General features: G+C 39.4%; 1 protein-coding gene across 2 annotated transcripts; it reads right to left on the bottom strand.

Moving 5' to 3' along the window:
- Positions 1-656: 656 nt before the first annotated feature.
- Positions 657-25,441, bottom strand: vldlr (very low density lipoprotein receptor). 2 transcript variants are annotated; one of them, XM_088628821.1, is made up of 20 exons: positions 25,108-25,441; positions 19,750-19,869; positions 16,710-16,832; positions 16,116-16,238; positions 15,095-15,466; positions 14,714-14,836; positions 14,085-14,207; positions 12,518-12,637; positions 11,632-11,757; positions 11,026-11,197; positions 10,228-10,452; positions 9,888-10,006; positions 9,246-9,385; positions 8,920-9,061; positions 8,184-8,333; positions 5,578-5,643; positions 3,849-3,890; positions 3,189-3,269; positions 2,545-2,714; positions 657-1,646 (listed from the first exon to the last, which is right to left on the bottom strand). In XM_088628821.1, exons 1-20 carry the CDS (start codon positions 25,172-25,174, stop codon positions 1,611-1,613), a joined length of 2,640 nt encoding a protein of 879 aa, XP_088484947.1. In that variant the 5' UTR covers positions 25,175-25,441; the 3' UTR covers positions 657-1,610. The 2 variants fall into 2 exon arrangements, with proteins under 2 accessions (XP_088484947.1, XP_088484948.1); XM_088628822.1 differs by lacking the exon at positions 5,578-5,643.
- Between the last annotated feature and the right edge of the window lie 564 nt (positions 25,442-26,005).

Here is a 26,005-nt window from a genome sequence, read left to right as displayed (position 1 = left end):
CTGTTGCATTAGAAACATTGCTATTTGACTATTCATTACAACTTCATTAACATTAAAATTCAAGAATCCCACATCCAATGCATCACTAATGCAATCAATTTTCTCTGACTCTGCAGGCCAGAGAACCAGACACTTGCGACAGTCTTACAGACTGCTTGGTTGTAGTTCTTGGAGAAGAACGATGTCTTTCAAGTATTTATAAAATCCTTCAACTCCACATTTCACAAGACATACCAGATGTGAGGACATTTTAATCTGTATAGGATATAGAAAGTCTCTTCAAATTGCATTTCGAATTTGCTCAAAAGTACTTAATGAAATTGCCAAAGGATTTTGATTTTCATGAATGTTAGCCGATGAATTCGACTAGACCAGAAGTACTACAACTTCATATTGTAGTGGCTTACAACCCCCAAAGTGGAACTCGCTTCTATTGCAAATTGAAGCCAATATTAATTGCTTCTGTACTACAAAATTACTTTCATGTCAGACTACAACCTACAACTTTTAGAGAGCATTCATAAGTGATCTACATAACCACAGGTCCTGCACAAATCTGAGGAAACCTTGCAGGGTTGCAGATGTTTCTGCTAACCAGAGAGAACCAATACTAAAAGTTGCAATAAGTGAGAATGCTGGTTTCAACAACAGCAAAATTGTAAAGGTTTTGTTTTTTTATTTGAAGTGATTGCAAATTTTCTTCACGGTACAGAGCTTTTCATCCCCTCTGTACACTGCTATAAAAGTTCACAGGAACGTCACACAAACATACAAAATATTTTAACAAATTTTCAGTTTTAAATACATTTTTCTTCTACCCTGGTACTATGCCCAACCATAGCAAAAAAAGTGATTCAGTCAAATGTATACAATCTTATTTACAGAGGAACAGTTGATCAAAGTGCTTAAGAATCCTGATTTACTCTTGGGAATATTTACAGTTTTCTTGTTTTACAAGTCTCTTTACAGCACGTTTCCTTATACAGCTCATTTTCAACTTGGAAGAGAGCTATATAAAGAGGTTCAGGAGGTAATGCTTATAAGAAAACCATTAAAAAATTATAAAGCTTACATCTTTAAGACATGATAGCCTAAAAAATGCATCTTAAGTATTCTCACACACTGAAGTCTTTGACATGGCTGCAAAGAAACTTAACCCTGAACTCTCAAATAGAGGCTCCTGGAACAATAACTAGGCTGCATTACAGCAGACAAATCATAGCTGAGGCTAGTGTTCAATGTAGAGTGACTATGTCCTCCATACAGTTTAGACATGACAATCTCATTTATGTACTGGGCAATCCACCTTCCCCACCCCTACAAACATTTGCCCTGCTTGCCAGAAAAAGCATAAGGGAATGGTTACAAGGAAATATGGTCACCCTAGATCAATGCAAATGCTTCATGCCCTGAAAGGAAATGCCTTGGACATGTCCTGTATGGGAATTAAGGACAATGTATTATTGTACACCAAATAAACAAAACCTAACACGCACCCCCACCCTACCCAGAACCAACTTAATGCACTTCAGAAGGCATCTGGTTGTAGATCTGCTAGTTAGCAGCCATTGGTGTGGTTTCCAAAAAGACTAAGTGAGCTGAGGAAGAGGTTACGATAAATCATCATCCGTATTCACCACTGATATCTGCAAGGAAAAAACAAAAACTTGGTTATAATTAAGTTTACCATGTTTATATACAAGGACAGGAATTTAACTTAAACATAAGTAGTTCATCCTAATTAGGTACTGTTGTAACAAAAAAGGCCCACAACTTCCAAAAAGGTCCATCTAGACCACAAGAACAAAAACAGGTCCTTGAGTCTCAACAGGACTTGTATTAAAACTGACTGGTTTAAAATCCAAATTCAAAGGCCTCAAGTTACTTAAGATGCTAAAACCCCATTTCTATAGGCCCTCAGAAACTGAAGCCATGTTTCTCCCAACCTAGTGTCCAAACAAGTACAGGAGACTACCCAAAGATACACATTGGTCCGATTTACATTTTGAAATTGATTATATTCAGCTCTACATCCTTTGGCACTGGTTTTCAGCTTTAGTAGCTGTGCTAACAGGATTAAGAATTGATGAAAGGCTTTCTTCAATACAGATTGAATTAAGAGGTGCAGAAGTCCTAATAGGAAATGTGAAATAAATACCTTTTACATAATGTAAGAGCTAGGTTCGATACAATTTTCTGCAAAACTCATCATGCCATGGTAAGTGCTCCTGTTGGTAAACTGCAGATGCACTTTACTACTGTAGTCATTGTACTGCCTAATCACTTACAAAATATGCCAAGGTGGATGCACAGATTAAGAATAAAATAATTCAACCTTCTTAATGGTATTTATGCAACAATTGTAGCATAATTCAATCACTCAGCATTTTCTCAGTTCCAACTATAGTAAATGGAGAAAAATAAGTCTATTTTCTGCAAAGATGTGGTCTATAAAGAAACTCACTACCCTTTATTACTAAAGGTGAAGCAATTTCCAGGTAGGACTTGCAAACTAGTGGCCAAATGCAGGAGTTTAATACATACTGCTGGGTATGTGTGTCCCACTGATGAAGCATGCCTGCTGATATCTATGTTGAGATCTTCTTCCGTTGTTTTGAGATACACAGGGTTGTCAAAGTTCATGCTTTTCTTGTTTTTGTGCTGCCAGTTCCGCCACATGAGGTAGCCACCTACAGCTGCCATTGCCAGCAGTACTGAGAACAGGAAAAAAAAAAAACACTGGATGATGCTGTCGGTTTACCTGGACCCTCTTATCTGGTCAAGGTTTCCTACTGATTTTTCAGTAATTTTGGTTAAATTAAGGGAAATTACAAAGTGATAGTATGACTCCTGAGTCATTTGCAGGCTATATAAATATGTGGAGCAATCATTTTATTCAGCAAACATATGTAGGTCACCTTGCCAGACTAGCAATCATTGTCTAGCCATCAGCACAGGTTTGTCCAAGATCTTACTGTAGTCATACACACACACAGAGCATTAGAAGATTTTTACACTGCCAGATGAGCCTACAAAATAAAGTGCAAGTTGATAAGTCAAGCCAAGAATGTAGGAAGAAATCACTCGCATCTTGTATTGAGGGAAAACTCTGCTTGAGCAGCTACAAGTGAAAGAAGGTGCAAGTGTCGCAACAGTCTTTCCATGTTAACAGGGGGGGGTTTACTCACACACTGGGAGGATAGCCCATGCTGCTGCCGATCCCTTTGCAGAAGGGTTCACCTCATGGATTGATGTACTCACATTCCCCTCTTAAAACACAGAAGAGCCGTTAAGTGCTTTTACCAACAAATTTTCCAGAATTCCCAGCAAGGATCTAAATAACAGGCCCTCTCATTTTCCTGAGAAAACATTTCAGCTTCAAGCCATAAAATGGAAAATCTGCCATTTTTGCAGAGGGCTGGCCAGAATGGATCTTTGGCAGAAATCTATTTATGTAATGCTTAGGTTGTGAACTACAGTCAAAGTACAGGGAAAACCCCACATAAACATACAGTAATCTAAGAGTTTGTAAAAGTAAAATTTAAATGACAAGGAAGCTATACACATTTTCCCCCCCACCTATAGAGTGGCCTTGTTGAAACTTTAGAGAACTTACAGGAAGCCTTGTACATGCCATACAAGACAAAACATGTCAAGGTTTTAAAAGAACAGCAGAATATACTTTTTGGATAAATGAAAATTTTCCAGTAATGTGCAGAAAAACCTAATTTGTCTCTGTACATGCCTTCAATCCTAGGATCAATAACCGACTTGTGTAGAAGTTTTGATTTGGCACTCTGCGGAGTCTAGCATTGAGTGAATATGGAAAAAAATTACTTGAACAATACCTGAAGCAGCTGGATGGGCATTCACCTTTGGCAATGCAGAAGCTTTAAATAAAAATAAAATTGTTAAAAAGGTGGGAATGACTTGATGCTTAATTCAGATGCTGTAAAACTTCCAAACAACCAAAGCAACATTTGATTAAATTATATTGGTTCACAATTGAAAACTTCCAGGTTTACGCCATGATCAAGCATAGTCTACTCCTGATAACTGCATAAAGAAAAACAGTACACAATTTCATTCTTGGCTTATTTGGCTAGAATGATGGCAAACTGCACTGATCATTGAAAAACTGCAACTCATTTCAATTGAAAGTTGTGTGCCTCCAACATGAGTTGGGAAAGTTGTTCCCGCAAGGAATAGGCTGCCAAATCTCAATGAATCTGAGCACAAACCTAGTCACTGCCATTTTCACGTTGACTTGACCCACAATTGTTTTAGACTATAGCTTGTTTAAACGCCTCCATGAAAGGGCAATTTTACCTCCTTGGAAAAAGAGGCATCCCACCCCCCCAAAAATTAAGCATTGAAATAAGTGAAACAGTAAAATGGATACGTTAGTTTTCCCCAGAATTTCAAAGTATTGCTATAACCGAAAACTTTCAATGTACCACAGAAATGCATATCCCCAAAAAACCTTAAACCATCTCATAGTATTGCCATTAAGCAATACTGAATATTAATTCAGGCCCATTCCCTGAAACAGCTGTTTTCACTGCCAACTAAAACCTTTCACCATTACTCAGTGTCCACGTGCACACTGATTATCTGCTGAATAGCAACCAACTGAAACCTGCCACCAGGGGTCTCCATGTCAATAGGTATTCAAATGTACCCAAAAGTGCTGCTCCATTCCCAAAAATACATCTGTATGATACCATTCAGCTTCAGCATCCCTTCACAGTTCAGGTTATTGTTTCATGTACTGGTTTGCTTGCATGTTGCTTTTCCCCCCCCAAAGCTGGCATACTCTTGCATTAGGTTTATACTAGAGGTTCCTCCAGGTTTCCCAAAAAACATTTGGGTTTTCTAGTAGCTTTTTTAAAACAGTCAAATCAAAAATGGGCTCAAGGGATCTCCAAACCCAGTTTCATCACAACTACGTACAACTTGCCATCTAGAAGTGTTTGATAGTCAAAACTTGGCTGCATGAGATTCTTGAATTACTATTAAAAGTTTAAAAAAAGTTTATCATTCAAGATAAAAAATTGGGAGAAAATTGTAATCCTCTTGATTCAAGAAGCTTTCGTAATTAAATCTTCAACTCTTATGGTATCACACTGGCAGATGGTGTAATAGATAATTTAGCTGCAAGACTAGGCTTTGTTTTTAAATAGTTCCTAAAATGCACAGTTTAGTCACCTCTATTCCATTTATTGTATGAAACACTCACATGCTAAGGGAATATTCTAAGCAAAGCAATATTTGCTCAGCATCTTTAAGAGACTGTCCTTTGACTAATTTCCACACAAATACGCAGCTATGGTTTGGCTGGTTACAGAATCTAAAAAACTATGGCACAAGGATACTTAATGTTGGGAGGAAAAAAACTGGTGGTGCCATCTCCCTGCAATATCTGAAATCAGACATCACTATCTGTCCTTCCTACGTGAAAGGAAACTTTTTGTTAATAATGCCAGTCTTAATTTATTCAAATTTATTCTTATTTAGTCAAAGTTATTCTGTTCCACAACAGAGTGCAGGGCTGCATCAGCCAGATGCAACAATTACCTTCAGGGTAAGTGTGAGATTTCTTTAGTTTGCCATCATCCTTTGTGAAGCCTGTGGACAATGTGGCTGCCGTAAAAGAAAGCAATAAAGGAAAGGTTTGGTAAGGGTGTAACCAATGTACACTGCATTTTAAAAGCTGCGCACACCAAGAAACCAAAAGGGCTCAAAGCATTTGACATTTTGGAGTTAACTGCAATATTAGCAACATGATTATCTGGCATAATATGGAGGGAAATTGGCATGCAATGAATGTTGGATGATGCCCTCATTGCACCAGTCCATGAAACTGTACAACTCACACCACCCATCTGAACATGGCTAAATACAAATTTCTCTGCAGACATTTTGCCAACGGGGATGCTTATTTGAGAAATATTTTGGTTGAGTGTCAAGACAATGTTCAGGTTATCACCATTTTCTACACTGGGAATCCTGCAATGGGCATTGTAAAGCCAATTCTTTGTACACCACCAACATTACAAGCTGAAAATGAACCTCATACAGATCACAATTAACTGGAACCACACACCAATGCCAAATATGGAAAAAAATTGGCATGTGTAAGTGGGGTAAAGAAAGCCTTCATATGCAAACTGGTAGGTACACAACTCAAATGTAGTTAAAAGGTGCTAATAAGTTTTATATTAGGCAGAGCAGTGGCACTGTGGCTGGAAGGCTGCCGGTTCAAATCCCACGGCTGGCAGAGGAATCTTACTCCATTGGGCCCCTGAGTAAGGCCCTTAACCCCAAATGCTCCAGGGGGGGCTCGACTGAACAATGGCTGATCCTGCGTTCTGACCCCAAGCTTCTTTCCTGTCTGTCTGTATCCGTCTCATGGAGAGCAAGCCGGGGTATGTGAAAAGACTAATTCCTAATGCAAGAAATTGTATATGGCTAAAAGAAGACAAGATCACTTTATATCTTGTATTACTTGCACAACAGCGTTGCCTTGCCCTTTGTTTATCACTACTGGAAAAGCCCTCTAATACACAAGCTCAATAGAGGTGGGGGTCAGCTTCAATTACCAATGGTTAATCCAAATCTATATTGATCAGGCTCATTAAAGCTTAACTATACCACTTAATATTTAAAATTGTTTTGATTAAACCATTAGATGGGAATTTTGGCTACATCTATTCAAACAAACCATCAAAATTCCTCAACTCCAGTGTTGGTAAACAGATCACAATGTACAACTCTCAAATTCCAAAACTTCCTTGCTCTCAACTTCAGATGGCTACCTAGAAATTTGGCATTTGCTCTAAGGGGGGAAAAAAAAATAAAAAATACTTGACTGGCAAAGCAAGTCAAACTGATTTGTAAAACTGTGCTTGAATATGAATTTTAGGTTGTAAAAGTCAAAACCCCCCAACAACACTTTTCACAGAAGAATTTAGTGGTAAATTTATAAATTCACAAAGTTGTTTGTAAAATTGTCATTAGTTAATAAGCTCACAGCCATTAAACAATTTTTACAGAGGGCTAGCTCTAAACCATAACCTTTCTGAATGTAGTTTTCCCATCACTTGCTTTTATTGCCAATTCATGTCTGTGAAAAGGGCTGAATATGCATTCTATTTAAGTCACATTAGAAATACAGTAGCTTGAAGGAAAAGGAATCAAGTTGTCTCAAGGGAGTCTGAAACCTCAATATGGAAGATTAAGCTGCCAGACTACCCTTAATCAAACAATGTCCAATTCCTTTACTGGCAAGTGGTTAACACATTCAAAGCTACTGTTACTATGGTCATCACCATGGAGGTAATGAAATCTGAGTTACTTGTTGGCAGCCTACCACCTTTAAGTATCATTGGCATTTAAAGAAAATGCCAAATCGGTAATCTCCAGTGTTCACAAAATCATAGAAAGGCCCCTTTTGGCCTAAGCACTATGCCTGATTTAAGGTTTATGCCAAATGATCTATGCATTGTGGGGTGGTTCCATCACCATGAATCCAAATCTCCCGTTAAAGCACACAAAACAAGTCCTGTTATTTTCTAGAATATTACAAGAGCAAAAATAGGCATTTACATAGGTAGTGCCCCACATTACCATGACTTGGTTCATGGTTTCAGCCCTTAAGAAAGGGCATTTTAAATGATTAAACAGTCACAGTCCATTTAGTTCAGCAAGAAATGTAATTCAATAACTAGTTAAAAACACCTTTGTCCCTCTGCAGGATTAAAATTACTTTAAATCCATTTTAACTGGAGGGGATTTAGAATCATGTTTAAGTTTCCAAAAAGGATAGTACCAAGCAAGCTATTTGAATCATGTAGCAAAAGCTATGCTTTTATACTATTAAAAATGTTGAGAAAGTTAACAGATTGACTGGCAGGTGCTCCTACAAAACAAAGCATAGGCATATTCCTTCTTGATGGGTTTGCTTCCAAACCGGCTTTACACCAAAGTATAAACTGCATGAAAACCATTGCTTACCAATCAAATGGGAAGCATGCCCAAAATGGCTTTATTTAATCAAACTGAACATGAATACCTCTGGCATTATGCCCAGAACAACTTAAAAGGTGAAACATTCCAGATTCCTTGAGATCTGAAAAGCTTAATCCTTTACAGTTCATCAGTATTTGCACTCATCTACTTGCCTTGTTTACAACTTTGATTGTCTGAATCCAGATCCATACCAGCTGGGCAGACACAAGTGTACTTTGGAGAGTGCATGTTTATCTGAGGAGCAGGTAGACAGAGATATGCACAGCCACCATTAGGCACTTTGATATTGCACCAGTTTGTACCTGCAGAAATGGGGGGGGAAGTTAAATAAAAAAAATCAGTAACTGGTTAAAGCACAGTTAACTAGATCTTTAATTTGATTGGTAGCTATTGCATAGACTGAGGAATGTTGACCATGTTTAAGTTGAGAGTACATTACGGAGGCTACACAGACCCTATTAAACCCAAAACATTTCTCTGAACAAAAGTTCAGAGACCAGCATTGAGAAAACCTGCCCTGTACCTTACTATCAAAATGTTATACTTTGGAGTTTGCAAACAGTTACCCAGGAGAAGCAGACAGAATGCAGTCATTTAGCCTTGTGAACCTTTAAACCTGATGAACTACAGTAGGTCAGTTGCCCAATTGTGGAACCGACTCTCAGAAGGTTATCTTAGCAATGTTGAAACTATTCTACCTGCAGGACACTTCAAATAAAACCCTGATTCACAAGTTTGAATACTGTAGGGATCACCATAAAACCACCTTAAAATTAGAAACATTCAAATCATAAGTTGCTCAATCACTGCAACATCTAGTGGAGCAAAGGTGAAACTAAGGCTAGAATTGAAGGCAAGAAGAGTATATAGCACATTAAGAGAACTAACCAGACAGCTGTATTAGTTCATGATAAACAATGATGTCCTGAGGCTCATTGAGATTGCTGGCAAAGGTGATCACATCTGATCCTGTGAACTTATTTGCTCCATAGATCGCCTCCTTCTCTCCATCTGTCCAGAATACACGATCCTACATGAAATTATACAAAATACAATGTTAACCTTTAAAACTGCAGCCATGAAGTTCTCCATTCTTGGAAAGTCCATCTCAAAACATTTAAGTCATTTGTACCCAAGTAGCACAAAACACCTACATTAAGATTCTGCAAATAGTTTTAATATAAATACAAGTTTGTAGAAGCAATGTCCTTTACCTCAAACACTGCAAGAGCAAAAGGATGGGCAAGGTATTCCTGTGACTCCAATATTTTTCTGCGGTTTTCACCATTCAGGTCCACACTGGAAAGCATATGAAGTTTGGAATCCACCCAGTACAGTCTGTTTTTTACCAAGTCTAGAAAAGATTTAAGATGTATAGCACAGCTTAGATGAAAAGCAATTCTATCACTACTCAATTAAGAGGAAGTCTCAGAAATAAAAGATGTGAAAACTGCAGACCTCTTGTATAATAGAGTATCCAACAATATCCAACAGGAGAGTATAAAGATATGGCAGTACTCTGGCTCTGTGGCTAAGGATCTGCACCTGCGGCTGGAAAGTTGCCGGATCATATCCCACAGCCAGCAGAGGAATCCTACTCCATTGGGCCCAAGCAAGGCCCTTATCCCCAACTGCTCCAGGGGCACCACATTAATGGCTGACCCTGTGCTCTGACCCCAAACTTCTCTTCCTGTCTGTATGTTTCATGGAGAGACAGTTGGGGTATGCAAAAAGCCAAATTCATAATACAAGAAATTGTATATGGCCAATAAAGTGATCTTATTTTACTCATCTTCAGTGACCGTTCCCAACTTAACTATTAAGGTATGAGAAACGGGGGTATAGGAGTGACCTACCAAGAGTTATTCCATTGGGCCACTGAATGTCAGTCTGTACAAGGAGCTGTCTATCAACCCCATTCATCCCAGCTTTCTCAATTTTTGCTGGTTCACCCCAATCTGACCAGTACACAAACCTAGAAAGGAAAAGAACATGCCAGCACTAAGTTTGCACAGCTCATTAACTGGTGGAAGACAGCTGCAACACCCTGCCCAGCAGACATCACTAAAGAAAGATACTTAACACTACAGAGGACAAGGCCACCTGAACTGAACATCTGTTGTGGTAAGATTTCATAAGTTGCACTGCATTTAATTTGTGAATGGACTGAACCACTAATTTCATAAAGAAAGTTACCCAGACGACGGATCAATAGCTATAGAGGCTGGCTCTTTCAGGCTGCTGTCAAAGAGGACTTTCTTCTTGGTGCCATCAAAGTTGGCCACAGTGATGGTTTTTGCTCCCAGATCAGTCCAATACAGGTTTTTATATATCCAGTCCACTGCAATTCCAACTGGGGTTTGCACATTTTCAATAATCTTCACACGACCAGTGGCTTCATCTCGTCTGTCTAACAAAGCACTGAAATGACAAGTCATGAGCAAGTGTATAACTTGGAAAACAAAACTGTTTTAACAGACAAGGATAAAATGTTAGCTCTCCCAAAAGTGGTCACTTTAGGTTTGTACCATCTGTACTTTGACAAAATTCACAGTGAAGACCGAGGCAATCCTTCAGATCAGTTTCATGTTCGTCCACAAATCTCAACTCAAATCTGGGGGGGGGTCTCAACCACCATTAAATGGGATTTGGTCTTCAATTTGGCATGAACTTTTTTCTAGGGTCAAACTGGAAAGCGTAAATTCCGGAAACTGAAAAAGTCCAATTTTAGCAGCAACATTAAAGTTATTGAAACTTCTGAAGAAAACCCGCATTTCTGGTTAAGACTGCTTCAAAAACTATGCCGGACCCCACCTTCCAGGCTTTTTTGATCAATCCAGCATATTTACTCATGGCTTTTAAAATAAGGGAGAATGTTGAGCACAGATTTAAAAACAGAACTGGAGCTATAATCAGACTTTGGTTAGAAGTGAATAAGCGGAACAAGGACTGAAACGAGGTTAAGCCAAAAAAGAGAATTGTTAGCATAATTACCTAAAGATGGCTTTTTGTCCAAGATCTGCCCAAAATATTCTCTGCTGGGAAAAGTCTGCATCCAGCGCTACAGTGTTCCTTAATTGCTCTACGATCTGGGTGTACTCCCTCCTCTCCAAACCTATCTTCCTAATGTCACGTCGGTTGGTAAAGATGAGGCACGGCTCCTTGCCTGCAAAGATTTTTTTGCAGTTAGTTAACATTAAACATTTAAAGGTTTTGTTACTGCTTAACTGATCTAAATTAAGGACATACTGGAAGAACTACTAATGTGATGTTTATTAATATTCATACTTTTACAGCACTTTCAATAACTGAATTCAGGTTACCAAGAGGGTTTTAGTTTTTAAATTAAAATTAAAATTTCAGTACATCAAAATCAATTGATACTAGGCCACAGTATTACAATTACTACTGCTTGGATACATTTCCCCTATACTGTATAGCCAAATTGCCTGCAGGGTAGAAAGAAAACTGGTCCAGAAGGTCCACTTCCATTTAATTTTAGCAATCCCAGGTTTTATGCTATACGTCACTCCAACCTGGATTTGTATTCAAGTGATTGTACTATTTGTAAGTTACTATGTTCACAATGGTAGTACTTGCCTACTGCTTTGCATACTCCTGTAGGTGGATCCATCTGGTAACCAGCATGACATTCACACTTGTATCCTCCTTTTAAGTTGATGCATATCTGACTGCAGATGCCAGGATTCTGGCATTCATCAATATCTGGGAAGATGCATATCAGAAGCATTTGAAGAAAGAAAAATGTGCTCATTCACCCCCTTCCCCAGTCCTCTCCAAACAGGTCACTCCAAGTTTCAAAAGCTTTGCTTATCAAATTTAAGGGGAAATTCTCAGTTCTTTAGCTGGATAAGTTTACCATCATTTACCATGAAAATTTGGAGAGTATGCCTTTATAAAGCAGGACATTTATGGAGCAATTTGAGCCACGTCCCTTGTTCAAGGATACAACACCAACTTCCCACCCAGTATTATAAATCACAAATCCCCAACAAACCTGGCATTCCGATACCTCACCACTTCCAAAACAAGGAATGGGGAAGTCTTTAAATTTTCAGTTTACACACAACACAACAAATGGTACCCAAGCAAGATGTTTAAAAATATTAACTTGGCCTCTCTGCACATTTTACTCCAACAGACCTGTGCAACTGCTAATCAATCCTGGATTAACCAGAGATGCTACTAGAAGAGTTGTTTAATTTTATTTTAAACAATTAGCTTAAAAGCAACATGTAAGAGAATGTTCAAATTTGAAGATAAATGCTGTATGAAAATTTCACACCTTCATATAATGCCAGGTCCTCATTACTGCACTCCTCAAACTTAACATTAAAGCATAACTGGTAAATGACATTTACTTTAAAAAAAAATACCCTTCCAAGATGTCCTTCACGTTACATTTGCATGTTTTAGACCATTAGGCACAGAGAAATTGATAATTAGTAGTAAATGAAAAACTTGCCTCCACAGGTTTTACGGTCAATAAGTTGCAGCCCAGGAGTACAGTCACATTCATAACCAATAACTAGGTCTCTGCAGATGTGGGAGCAGCCACCATTGTTTAATAAGCATTCATTCAAATCTGAAAGAACCCAGAAGACAGGAATTTGAATGCCCATCTGACTTCCCCAGAAAGTTTCCCTAAATTTTAAAATTGTACTGCAACAGCAGCTCTTTTGAATTAAATTAGCCAGATGTCAAAGCATTGACAGTTTCCCATTGAAGAAAAGCACACAGAATTACATAGTTACAACTTCATAAACCAATAGGCTAAGTTATTTTACACCATGATCAGGTTTCTCAAATGAATAGTGTTCTTGGAATAATACTGTTCTTAAGTCAAATTCAAGCAACATGAGGTACTCAATGCTTGGTATTTAAGGCAAGTTAAAGTTGTCCGCTTTCAGTTTGTGGATTGTACATCATGATTTCAATTAACACAGGAACAGGAGAATAATGCCTCACTCGAGCAATAGATTCTGGCTGACACCAGTTTGATTTAAAAGTAGATATCCCTTTCATATGAGACCAGTCCAAATAAACTAGTTGGAAAAACTGATCATGTTCATCTATACCATCTGTGCAATGGTTTTTAAACTGCACTGGCAACAGCATTTGAAATTTCAGGACAAAAAATTCCGTCCTTCGGATGAGACATAAAACCGAGATCCTGACTCTCTGTGGTCATTTAAAATCCCAGGGTGTTTCTCAAAAAGAGTAGGGGTGTAACCCCGGCATCCTGGCCAGATTTCCCATTGGCCCTTACCAATCATGGCCTCCTAATAATCCCCCTCTATGAATTGGCTACATTACTCTGCTCTCCTCCCAACTAATAGCTGATGTGTGGTGAGCGTTCTGGCGCACTATAGCTGCTGTCGCATCATCCAGGTGGATGCTGCACATTAGTGGTGGTGGCAGGGAGTCCCCATTACCTGTAAAGCGCTTTGAGTGGAGTGTCCAGAAAAAGCACTATATAAGTGTAAGCAATAATTAAAATAGGTGACAATTTTCTCCCATTTCTTTGGTTCAGAGAGCATTAGAAGTGGAAGTAGTCAGCAGTATTTTTATTAAATCCTGTATAGACCTGACAGAAGACTACTGATGATGCCATAGAGAGCATAATTCATACCAACAGGTATGTTCATGCATGTGTGGAGGGAATTCTTTGATCTGCATTAGTTCTCTGCAATTGCCATCTACTTTTACATTAAGTTCTGTACCTTAGATCTGATTATCCATTACTCAAATGAACAGTTTAACAGGATCCCGGATCAAGACATTAAATTGGAGGTAAGAATAATAGCTAAAGGAACTCCAATTACACAGTTTTGATGAATAGCAATTGGAATGGTCCTTGGTAAGCAATGGTTAAATGTTTCACTGCAATGGAATTTCATTTTGCAACGTAAAAGCAAGAGCTCATGCACAGAATTTATATTACACCTTATTATGAATTCCTGCCTTTGCACAGAGAAAATGTGGTCTAAGAACCATAATAAAGAGCCCATAAAAATCTCCTGTTTACGTACTGCATTCTTTCAAAGGTTCGTCACTCCAGTCTGGGCAGTCCCTGTTCTTGTTACAGACTTTGTTCATTTCAATACATTCTCCACTCCTGCACTTAAATTTATCAGGACCGGTACACTGGGTCACTAGGGAAGAGAAATGTAAAAAGTCAACTAAATATACTGTGGTTCATAAAAATAGTATAGGAGTTATGCAAATGAACAATATGAAATATATTCATGGTAATGGTCAGGATTTACACTTGCTGATATTAAAGGATTTGTACTCTACATATATAGATACAAGGTCAAGCAGGGGCACAGATCTTAGTGTGATGTTCATAAAACAAGCTTAACTACACTGCAGAAAACATTTTCTTCCGAGATGAATGTGCTCTTTAGAAGTCATAATGCACACCAACGCCCAACAAGCATTCATTTTAAAACATCCAATTGTCCAATGGACACTTCCATTTTTAAAAGTTGTACACTTCCATCACTACACGTTGCTATTAAGACTGCAGGTGACTCGCATCACAGCAGATAAACATTAAGCAAAACATGGCAGGTCAACCTGCTCCATGTTCAGTTTCAAGTTTTCATTTGACAAAATCATACTGCTGGCTTCACTTTAACAAGAAGTATCTACTCACTGTTTTTACAGTTGACTTCATCACTGCCATCACCACAGTCCCGAATGCCATTACACTGCCGGCTCCCATGGATGCAGTTCCCATCATCACACTTGAACTGGTCTGGGCGGCAGGTTCGAACAGCTAAAAACAGATGTACCGGCGCTATAACCTTACATGTTACGTTTCCAAAGCATGATCAGAATTTAAGTCATGAACTCAATGGTATCTGTTACATATAACCAGTATAGCCCCATGCAGCCCTGAGTACCAGAATATACCCTGTATACACCTGAAAAAGTGGGGAGGTGGCTTTTTCCTCAGTTAGCACTTTAAATAGCACTGCAAGAATTTTAGTTAGCAATGACTGTTGGTAGTAATTGAAACGGCGGATCTACTCACGACAGTTGGCCTCATCGCTTCCATCCTTGCAGTCAGGGTCGCCATCGCAGCGCCACTTGCGGTGAATGCACTCCCCCGAGCCACACTGCACCTCGCTGCTGGGGCACTTGGCCGGAGGGGTGGGCTGGCGGCCACATCGCTCTGGAGACTCGTCCGACTGGTCCTGACAGTCCACGTCCTCGTCGCACACCCAGCTGGTGGGGATGCAGGAGGCGTTGCCGCACTGGAACTCGCTGGGGCCACAGGAGGAGGGCGCGCAGCCCACCTCGTCGCTGTTGTCCCCGCAGTCGTCTTCCCCGTTGCAGACGAAGTTGCGAGAGATGCAGCGACCGCTGGCGCATGTGAACTCCAGAGGGGCACAAGTAATGTTGCCTGCAGAAAGAAGAAAGGCTTCCGGTTGACACGGCCATAGCTGGAGGTTTGACGGTCCCTCAGCAGATCATTTGCATGCTGAACATATCGGAGATCTGCTGGTTATGTCTTAGGAGGCTATTAAATTAATTCAGGGTGACAGCCTGCAGCTGCTTTCCCAGCATGTATGCTACAGTGGACCTACATTAGGAATGCATAAGCTTTCAAACATTAAATCCTAACCATACAGCTTCTGAATAACTCCTTTATTTACATTTGAATTATATTGATAATCACCTTAGGAAAACCAGCATTCAAGAGATTTTAAGCAAAGGGAATGACGAGATATCTGGGAGAAATCTAAAAAGGGAAGCATGAGAAGGGCAGAGCAATGGTTTGGACATGTACAGCATGCTTCATTTTCACTTTTTAATGAAAACTCCAAGAGGAGCAAACGGAAACAGCCAAAGTGAATGCGAAAAGGCAGCAGTCTCCTTCCCCTAAGGAAACTTGCCTCTCCACATTGACCTTTATAAATACACACAGTACCTCCTACTACAACCGTCTAAATATAGGCACTCGTACGTGAACCTTTACACAGCCTTGAATTCCTTTACTCATTTAGTAAATTTACCACAAAACGCAGATATTCAACACCAAGACCACTGACCACAGTTAATTTCATCATCCCCATTGTCACAGTCTTTTTCTCCATCGCACTTCCAAGTCACCGGGATGCACTGTGTTGATCCAGCACCACAGCTAAATTCATTGACTCGGCAAGTCCGCATATCTACAAAAATAAGCAAGATATTTTCCCCATTATAACAAATATGAACTTGCGGCAATAATTCTTAAAACTGGGATCTTTAACCCACTAGTTAGAATGCAAGTTAGAAACCATGTTGTCCAGTTCAAAGAATCTCCTAATCCCCCTCCCAATTTATGACATTTAAGAGTTAGACTTCATGCAATTCTAGTGGCATCCTATTAAATCAGAACACTTCCAGGGTACCAAGATGCCAATCTAAGTTCAGTACAAAGCAAGTGTAAAATCAGAAAAGTATCTATACAGGCAAGGGAGGGAGGGAAAAGCAAGACGATGCAAACTTTGTATGTTCCATAAGATGGCATCTTATAGAAAAACTCCCAATAGAATACAGGTTATTTACAAATACAGTATTTTTGCTTAACATAAGTCCTTGCAAGTTTCTCTTAAACAAATACTATAGCTTTTATAATATATTTGAGGTGAAAAACTTACGACAGATGTCTAAGCTCTCATCAGATCCATCTTCGCAGTCTGGCTCCCCATCACACTGCCACCTTTTGGGGACACATTGGCCATTTTTGCACACAAAATCCACCTCTGCACAGGTCTTCCTCACTACAAGAAGGGACACAATGGATTAGGGCTTTCATTTTTTAGAACAGTGATTAGCACAACATTTTCAGAGACAAACCTGTTGCAGGCCATCATGGGCACGTCTACAACTCCAATTTTAGAATGCTGGCACTCTGCCCTTTCACTGTGTTCATACATGCAGAGCTGCCAGAGAATATCTGCAATATTTCACTGCTTCTGTGACAGGTGCTCATACGTGGTCAATGCAGCACTAGCAATAAAACCCACAATAGATCGCTAGTTTAAGCATGACTACAAAACTGATTCTAGAGGACACAGTTCAATGAAAAGCCAGCCATATTTTAGAAGTATGTAAGGCTATCAAAAAAACCACAAAAATACAAGATAACGCATGCTCCAATATTAACCCTTTGATGCAAACATGAGCACAGGAGCAGAGCTGTCCAATTGGAACTCAAAGCTCTCAACAGCAGCAGAGCTGCTGTGATCTCACATCATACTGACAGGCCTATATTAATGATGCCTGCACCAGGAGATTGCTGAACACAGCCAGTGAAGCACTGATACTGCCTGTCATATCACATCACCTGAGCTGCACATTTCATTCCTCCTGACCTCTTTAAAATTCTCCAAGAGGCATGGAAACATCTAGTTTTAAGGGAAGCCCTTCACCCACACACATACCAAATAGTACTACATTCCAGCCTTGTACTTTCTAAGGACAGTCTGCAGCTTTAAGGTTTTTACCATTTAAAAAAAAATAGAATGGCCAGTGCTAAACCCATTTAAATAAGTATAGCATATTGTTTTCTGAAGAACAAACAGCCATTAAAGAATCCAAATATTTCTTTTATCCAAATATTCAAGTCCCCTCATCATGAAGCGTTATTTCCTCTGTGCCTGAATAACCAAAGCTGTTCAATCTTATTGAAGGACTTCAAAGAGATCACATTAAGCTATCCTGTTGCCAGCATTCAATACAGTTCAGTTTTCATGCTTGGCTAACTGTAGTGACTATACCTTTCCCCTGCTTGTCTGCCTGGCCCAGTTCTGTGTATTAGGCTTTAACTGCTATAAAATGTATTTTCTCCTCTAACCATTCTGCACTTATCACAGACTCATCCTATGACCCAGATAGCATAAAAATATGGGAAAAACCTGTCCCAGAAGAGCCCTGAGTGAGCTTTCATTACTTCCCCACTATCAGCATAGAGATACCACCTGACTATTCCAAGTATAGAATCTTCCACATGGCAATCAAAATTCCAGGTTCTTTGCAAAGACAATTGGTTCTTAACACTGGTCTTTATTACACTAGCTCAGCTTTATTACCTGCATTTATTAATCCTATCATGAAGTTATAAGAAGCTAGTCAGGTTATGAATTGGCTCTTCATATTGACATTCACTACAACAGTAGTTCTTTGGGCACAGTTCAACAGTCCATAATATGGTAAATTGTTTTGTTTCCCCACAAAACAGGCTATTCAGGACTGTATGCAATGTTCCAAGAACTTATGCATAACTCTAAAGGCTCTTAACTTCTGGTACCTCCCCCCACCACAACCCAATCTTGCATGAGGTTTAGCGATTAATCCAACATGACTTCCCCCCCACCCCACCCCCAATCACTGGACCATCAGGTGACAAGTCAATACACAGCCTTCCAGAAAACTGTCCTCCTTATACAGATGAGAACTGGTTCCTCAAGTTACTGCTAAAAGGCCACAGTTCTTTAGTAGCTTTTTCACACCCACTTTTTTTTTTTAAACTCCCCAGGAGCTCATACGGAACCCTATACCAGAAGATCAAACAACTCAGTCTTCAGATAACCGAACACTCAAATCCATTTTGTGCGATTTCCAGAAAACGTACAACAAGTATGGGGATCCTTCCCTCAGACTGGGATTGCCAATTGCATGCAAATAAGCAGTAATCACATTACCGGCTTGGAAAAAGCAAAGGGAAGGATAAACCATCAGCCCCAGGCAGCATGCATGGGGAAATGTATGCTTTGAGTCAACAGCTGTTGTTTCCAAGTGTGCGTGGTATTTAACATTTGCCTGGTGTATTTGTGCTACTCTGCTTATACAGAGCATTAAAAGACATTCCCACTTCAAGAAACAAGAACAATGGGGAAAAAAAATGTACTTATTAAACCACAGGTCCTAAGCCAGATACTGGGACCTACAGGAATTATTTCCTCTCTAATGCTGCAGATGTACAAATAAAATGTGTTAATCAAGCTCTGACCTTTTATACATCAGTGAATTTATTGACGTGTACTTAATCTGCTGCACAACTGTACATCTTAACTAAATTAGGCTGCTTAATTCAATCCTCAGGTTATAACAAAATCCAGAAGACAGGTCCTCCACAAATTGAGTTTGAGACCCTTCTCTACAAGTTAAACTAAGGAGAGCACGAGTACAGCCACCTCAAACCAGGTACTTATTCACATTAAAATTGTATTACTAATTCAGTTTATCCCAAAACAAAGTGGGGGATACATTTGTCATGCTGTACCATAATTTCCATATTAGAAATGACAGACTGATAAGCAGGACGTTTACCTACGTAAAGGCTTGGAGCAATAGAACTGCTCAAAAATTGTTTCATGAATTTAAGTTGCATAATACAGTATATTTACACGATTATGAAAGTTGAGTATGACTAGATTTGGTGGGACATGAGCATTGCACCATTAAATCAAGCCTTTCATTACAGCTTCCTAGGCCCAAGCAACTAGGCCTTTAACTGGAGACACTCCTAGATGTTTCTCCTGTGCATCTACAACAGAATCTGTTGAACTCCATAGTATAAATGAGTGATACAGTATGTTATGCAGTACCACTAGATGGATTTCCCCATCAGTTCACGCCTCCCAAATATACCTGGAGATCATTCAAAGCATAAGCCTGGTTAACACAAGCTCTCACCACAGGTATTCTCATCACTTGCATCAGCACAGTCTTCATCTCCATCACATTTCCACACAGATGGGATACAGCGTCCATTTCCACATTGGAACTGCGAGGCCTCACATTCTGTTCTTGATCCTGAGAAAAAAAGAGAAAGGCTTTTAGGCAGTGTTTAGTCTTTAAAGCATTTTCATTTAAAACCTGGACCATATAGGAAAACATGGTTGAAAAGGATTTTACTACCACCTGCAACAATCTCATATAGTCTCATCTTGCTTCAGTATCTCACGGTACTTTACAAAATCTGTCAGCATTTGATCATGGGTCATCCATTTCTAACACCCTAGAACAGTGGTTCTCAAACTGTGGTACACGTACCGGCAGTGGTACGTGGCGTGCCGCCAGGTGGTACGCCAAATGACCCTGGAATTGTGTTGTGTGCGCTGAAAAAATCGGGACGGGTTTTCATATTTTTATACATGTCGAATACGCAGCCTACGTACTACGATACAGTGCGCGCTAATACATCAGTGGACACAAGAGATACTCTAATTCTATACCACTCTATAGGAATGCGTGCTACGGACGCAAGCGACCAATTGTATTTAAAAAAGCTACTGTATCTCCAGCAAATGGGGAGAAAGGAGAATGTGCGTGCTTTTGGACCAATGCCAACAAGACACAGGAATGCGTGCTATGAACGCTGGTAATCTTGTGAGCACAGGAAAGCATGAAAAATAACAGAAAAATATTTAAGAACTGTTCTAAGTTAATTTGAGAAAAATACACAGAGCGTCTGTGTTTCTCTCCCATGCGCATGAAATAAATACTTAAAATAAACACTGAAATAAAAACGGAAACGTGGAAAAATGCACGCTTGCGGATTGCTAAAGCAGGTAAGCTCCACAATATGTGTGGAGAAAAAGCTGCTGAACAGCTCGACCTGCTGCCCCCCCCCGAAAGACACAGTCATTCATAGAATTATTGAAATGAAGGATTATATCAAAAGTACGCTGACAGCGCGTTAAGATGAGCAGATGTTTTTCACTGCAATTAGATGAGTCTGTAGTCGATTTGGCCAATTTTCTCGTTTACGTTAGATACGAGTTTGAGGGTACTTCCCGTGAGGACTTTTTGTTCTGTAAGCCACTACCAACAGGAACTACAGGAGAGCACGTATTTCAGCTTCTGAATGAATTTATCGAAGAGAATGGCATCGATTGGATAAAATGTGTCGGAGTTTGTACAGACGGTGCTAGAGCAATGACAAGCCGACGGCGGTGTAGTTGCACAAATTAGAGAGGTTGCTCCAGAAATTAATGGTTTCATTGCAACATCCACCGCGAGACCTTTGCCGTCAAGAAAATGCCTGACGATTTAAAATCTGTTAGACTATTGTGAATTGTATCAAGGCTCGAAAAATTAATTCACATCTGCTTTGCTCAACTAAACAGGCTCACCCCTCTCACTGAAATGGTGCTTTTTTAATTTTTGTGTGTTGTTTTCTGTAAAACACTTTGAGAAGCCACATTTTAATACAGTGTATATCAAACAAAGTTTATTATAATATTTATTATATGTATGTGTGAGTGTGTGTGCACATGCGCGCATGTTGGTCATTGATAATTTCTGGGGTTCCTATGAGATGATGACTTGTAGGTGGTACTTGGTCCAAAAAGTTTGAGAACCACTGCCCTAGAACATTCCAAGTGAAGAGATTAATCTCTTATATCATCTCTTGATTTCCACTATAAGAGCCAGGAATATTAATCCCAAAATGCCACACAGCATCATTACATACCAGCAGCCTCAATACAAAGATGAGGTAGGGAAGTTAAAAATAGTTCACCAAACCCAAATAAAAGAGGAAACTTTAGGTAGGCCACAGGGTACAAGCATCTTGGAATGAGGCATTAGATCTTTAACGACCAAGCAATTAAATCAAAATCCTGACAACTGGCAGGACCACCTACAGCATATACTGAATTTGTTTGGAAATTCAAGTCCAGTGGAGAAAAGAGGTACTTAAATTTCAACATTGCACAAAGACAGCGGCACTACTTTATTTCAACAAGTGCACTGGCCTTACCTCCTAATCAATACAACAAATTACAAAATGGATCTTAAAAAGCAACCAGGGGAAAGCAATAGTTAATGGCAAATTGGCATCAATATAATTAGCTAGCTTTCACATTGGACAGAGTAACCTGGAAAACTGAATGTGGTGTTGAGAATTGATTTGGAAGTTACATATCAACAAGGAAACCACCTGTCAGGAGGCAGATTGTTAATGCATTTAAAATGCACACAGCAACTAGGAAAGTTGAAGATCCTATTCCTATGGCACAGGCATGAACAGGTTAAAACTTAAAGGAATCCAGTCCTTTACAGTTTTACACTTACCAACCTAGCGCAAGGGAGGTTATATTTACTACAACCAAAATCTAAGCATACAAGTACAGCTCAGATTAATTATCACAAAGTACAATGAAGGAAACAATTAGGTTTTGTTCAGTCAAAACAGGGTCAGACTGAAACCTCACATGACAACCAGCAGGCAAAAGAGCCCAGCATACAAAGTCAAACAATGCCCATTTTTTCCTACTGAAACAAATTGGATACAAAGGGGACATTGGAAACATATTCCTAACAATTGTATCATGAATGTTTGATACAGCAGGTAAAGTAGCTGAACATTAAATGAAAACACACTAAAAAGCTACCATTAAAACAGTTCAATTTAAAACCTCAGTATTGACACCTCTTACAAGACCTCTAAAACATAGCATCTTATTGATGCATTAGGAAGTTATTAATCAATAAATTCTGCATATTCCTATCTCAAGAAAAGGCATACAGTAAGTGACTCTTACAGTAGGAGTCAGTTATAGTCAGTGAAGCCAAGGGACCCCCAACTCCAGATCTGTAAGGTTAAAATCCAGTATTTCTTCCAACAAACTATACAATAGTGTTCTACTTGGCTCAGATGCTACCCTAGACCTCACACTGTAGCAGAGGGAAGTGGTGGGAGCTGGAGGACATACTGTACTGTAGCACAGAGCAAGCAGAAAATAGGTACTGTACAACAGCCAACTTGTACATCCAAAAATAGGATTCCCCCTATCCATTGCGATTTGGAGGAGCAGTTCTATGGATTAGCATGCAAATAATGACAATTAAAACCCTTTGTGCAATACATTTAACCTCATTATGAACCTGCACCAAAACTCCCCCCCACACGCTACTAAACTAGGAATTAAGCCATTTAGCTAGTATTTTCCGTTCATGGAAAGCCATGCCACACAGACCTTTCACAGAGACATGCAAAATGAAGCTGTCAATCACAGACTAAAATGCTTTCAATAGAGGTACTGATGACGTATCAAGAAACATCTTGCACTCATTAAAGTGTTCACTTGTGCAGTTTTTAAATTTTACCAAGTCATTTTTAGAGTACGAAATGTTCCAACACTACCCTAATGCTGGCATCAGTACCACAAGTCAAGTTGTACAGTTTAAGAGTAATTAAAATTTCAGATAAATGGATACTTCATATTGACCTTCCCCACCCCTTACATTTAACGTTCACACCATATTAAACTCGTGTTCTTTACATTGAAAGGTCATTTCCCTGCTGTCCCTTGGTCCCACATTGTCAAGAGCCTAGTTAACATTATAATTGGGTCAAAGGGCCTTAGCCCAATTAATGTAATAGGAGGTAATAGAACCGCCTCCACTATTGTCCTAGTGTGAAGTTGTGAGAAACCATTATTTTTTTTTTTGGCTACAGACTACCCTGTAATTATGCATTTTAACACGAGACAGTTAATCTCTGGACACTTCGGAAACGTATACCACCGTAACAGCTGCCATCCAAGACTATCCAGGGAGGTGCAAAAAAGAATAAGTACGACTCCCAAGATCCAACATGAGAATTAAAACGTCTCGGGTGATTAAGTGTTTCGCATTGAAAAAGCTTATTGTTGACAAGTTATCCTACAGCAGTGGTTTTGATTTGCACCTAAAACACCACGTTTTTCCTCATTTACATTTTAACTGGGAGTATTCCAACAATAACCGCTCGAAAGGGTGTTCCCAAGGTAGAAAAGGTTAAGAATTGCGTCAACCTTTCTTTAGACAAAACATCCTACAAGCGTTACATAAACACTTCTTCTCTGGGTTCATTAGTCCTGCTTTGCGAGCTTGTCTACCTGCAGGTAACCAGTGTGAAATCCCTAGGTCGTGCGGTGGGCTGAGTCTGTGCGGCGCAGCCTCGTTGTGAAAAAGGTTTCTATCTCAGACAAGTGACCAGTTTTCTCCGGCGTGCTACGGTTCTCTACTTTCCCCGCCTACACGGAGCATGCAAGGAGACTCGCGTCCTCTCCAGCACCATTCACTGTTCTAGCTACAGGCTCCGATATAAATTCAGCTTTCCAATAGAGCAGAATTATTGCGGAAAAGCTTCCCAGTCAAAATTTATCAAATGCAGCTTGCATGTAATAAGTCATGTCTTGCTGTTACCACATTAAACCCTACATGGTATAAAGTAGCTGCATTCAATGACAGCTTGGAGTATTGCAATCCACAATAAACAAAAGTAAAGCCGTTGAAAATGCTACCACTTCACCTTTTTATAAGCACTGTTTTGAGGCCGGGGGACAGATGCCATGTTACACCGGCAAATTACTTCCTAGATATCTGCACTTTATAAAAGAACATTGTGTTAAACCTGTAGGGGCTCGGCCCAGTTTAAAACGCTGCCTTTGCTTTCTTTTCAGTCAACGGGTAATCAAGGTTTTCGCTACTTTGTTGTGAAGGAATCTCATTTTCAAATTAGTGCAAGGGTGTTTTATTACCCATAAACATCCTACGAGCATGTATAAATACATCATACAATCTTAAATCAGCATTTATATTAAATTGATTTATGATCATCCTATTAAGGGTTTCATTAACACTCTGTAGAAATGCACGTTCTCAGTGTATAGGCCACCTTACATACGGTACATACACACACAGTACAGATTGTATCAATCCCCAAAAAAGCCCATTTATCTCGACCCCTAATAACCGCATCTTTTCTCCATGACACCTACACTCGTTTTAAAGAATGTTAATATTCATTTTAAATAAGGGCTCTTTTATACAGCACAGGCCCGTAAAATTCAAACAATTAGCAAGACCTCGCAACAGCTACATTTAAAAAGATAGCCGCCTTGTCTTGGACCATATTGAGCGCAGAAGCACAGCACGAGAGAATAAAAGAGCCGATTTCTCGAACACGTAGTAAAGCTCTTGTGAAATAATTCTCGCTATTTACACAATACAGGACCAGCTAGATTCCAGACACGACAGACTTCGCGTTAGTGTACTCACCCTTAACATAACCGCACTGCTGTAGACATATTGCCAGGATTAGAAAACCCAGAATAGACGTTACCATTTCGTGGTATAGCTTTATGTGGTGTGCACTGGCCTCGTCTTTCTGCGCCGATACTGTAATACAAATAAGCCTGTGCGGGACAAACGGCAAAAACCCCCTCGTCTCTCTTGTATCACCTCCTTTTCAGCCCGCACGATTTTTAGTCTCTGCCTTTTCGCAAACTGGTAATAGCACAGCTGCAATCCATGTCCTAATTTACTGATAGCGTGAACCTGCTGCAAATAACCGCGCCAGTCGAGTCAAGGGTTTTTTTTCTCTTCCAACATGTCATTTACACATATTTAACCCTTCCCTTGCCTAGAAATCAAGCCTTTACCTTGTTTCTGAAGCGAACTTTCGCAATCACCTTTGTATCCCGCTTATCAACACTTTTAGCTAATAGGACTAGCAGTGTTATTGAAAAAGAATATAAGGATTTACACGCAAATTTACTGTATTCGCTAAGGTAAAAAATGTATTTACACGGGATTTTCCTCTGTTCATATACGTCTGGTTTCTATTGTAACTAAATGGTTCAATTTATTCAAATAGATATTTTGTATAAATAGAAAGTGTGGGATTTTATTTGGAATAATACAGAAAACATTGAAATCCCCATATGCAGGCAGTAAAATAGTTTTAACCATCGATCAATATAGTTATTCATTCAACGATTCTGCAGAAATCTCTGCTTCAACTGGAAAGTTAAAATGAACAACCCTCATCCAAACTGAAGTTAAAAGTACGTGTAATTACAATTAAATTAGTCACGAACAGAAGTTAAATCGTGGACAACCTGCATTACGGTTTTTTTATATTATGCAACTAGTTTTTTGAGGGACATTAGAATAT

This window comes from Lepisosteus platostomus, chromosome 4 (genome assembly GCF_059453375.1).
Source record: "Lepisosteus platostomus isolate fLepPlt1 chromosome 4, fLepPlt1.hap1, whole genome shotgun sequence".
NCBI classification, from domain to species: Eukaryota; Metazoa; Chordata; class Actinopteri; order Semionotiformes; family Lepisosteidae; genus Lepisosteus; species Lepisosteus platostomus.
Note: the sequence above shows the minus strand (reverse complement) of the source record. Positions and strands in the feature narration are given on the sequence as shown.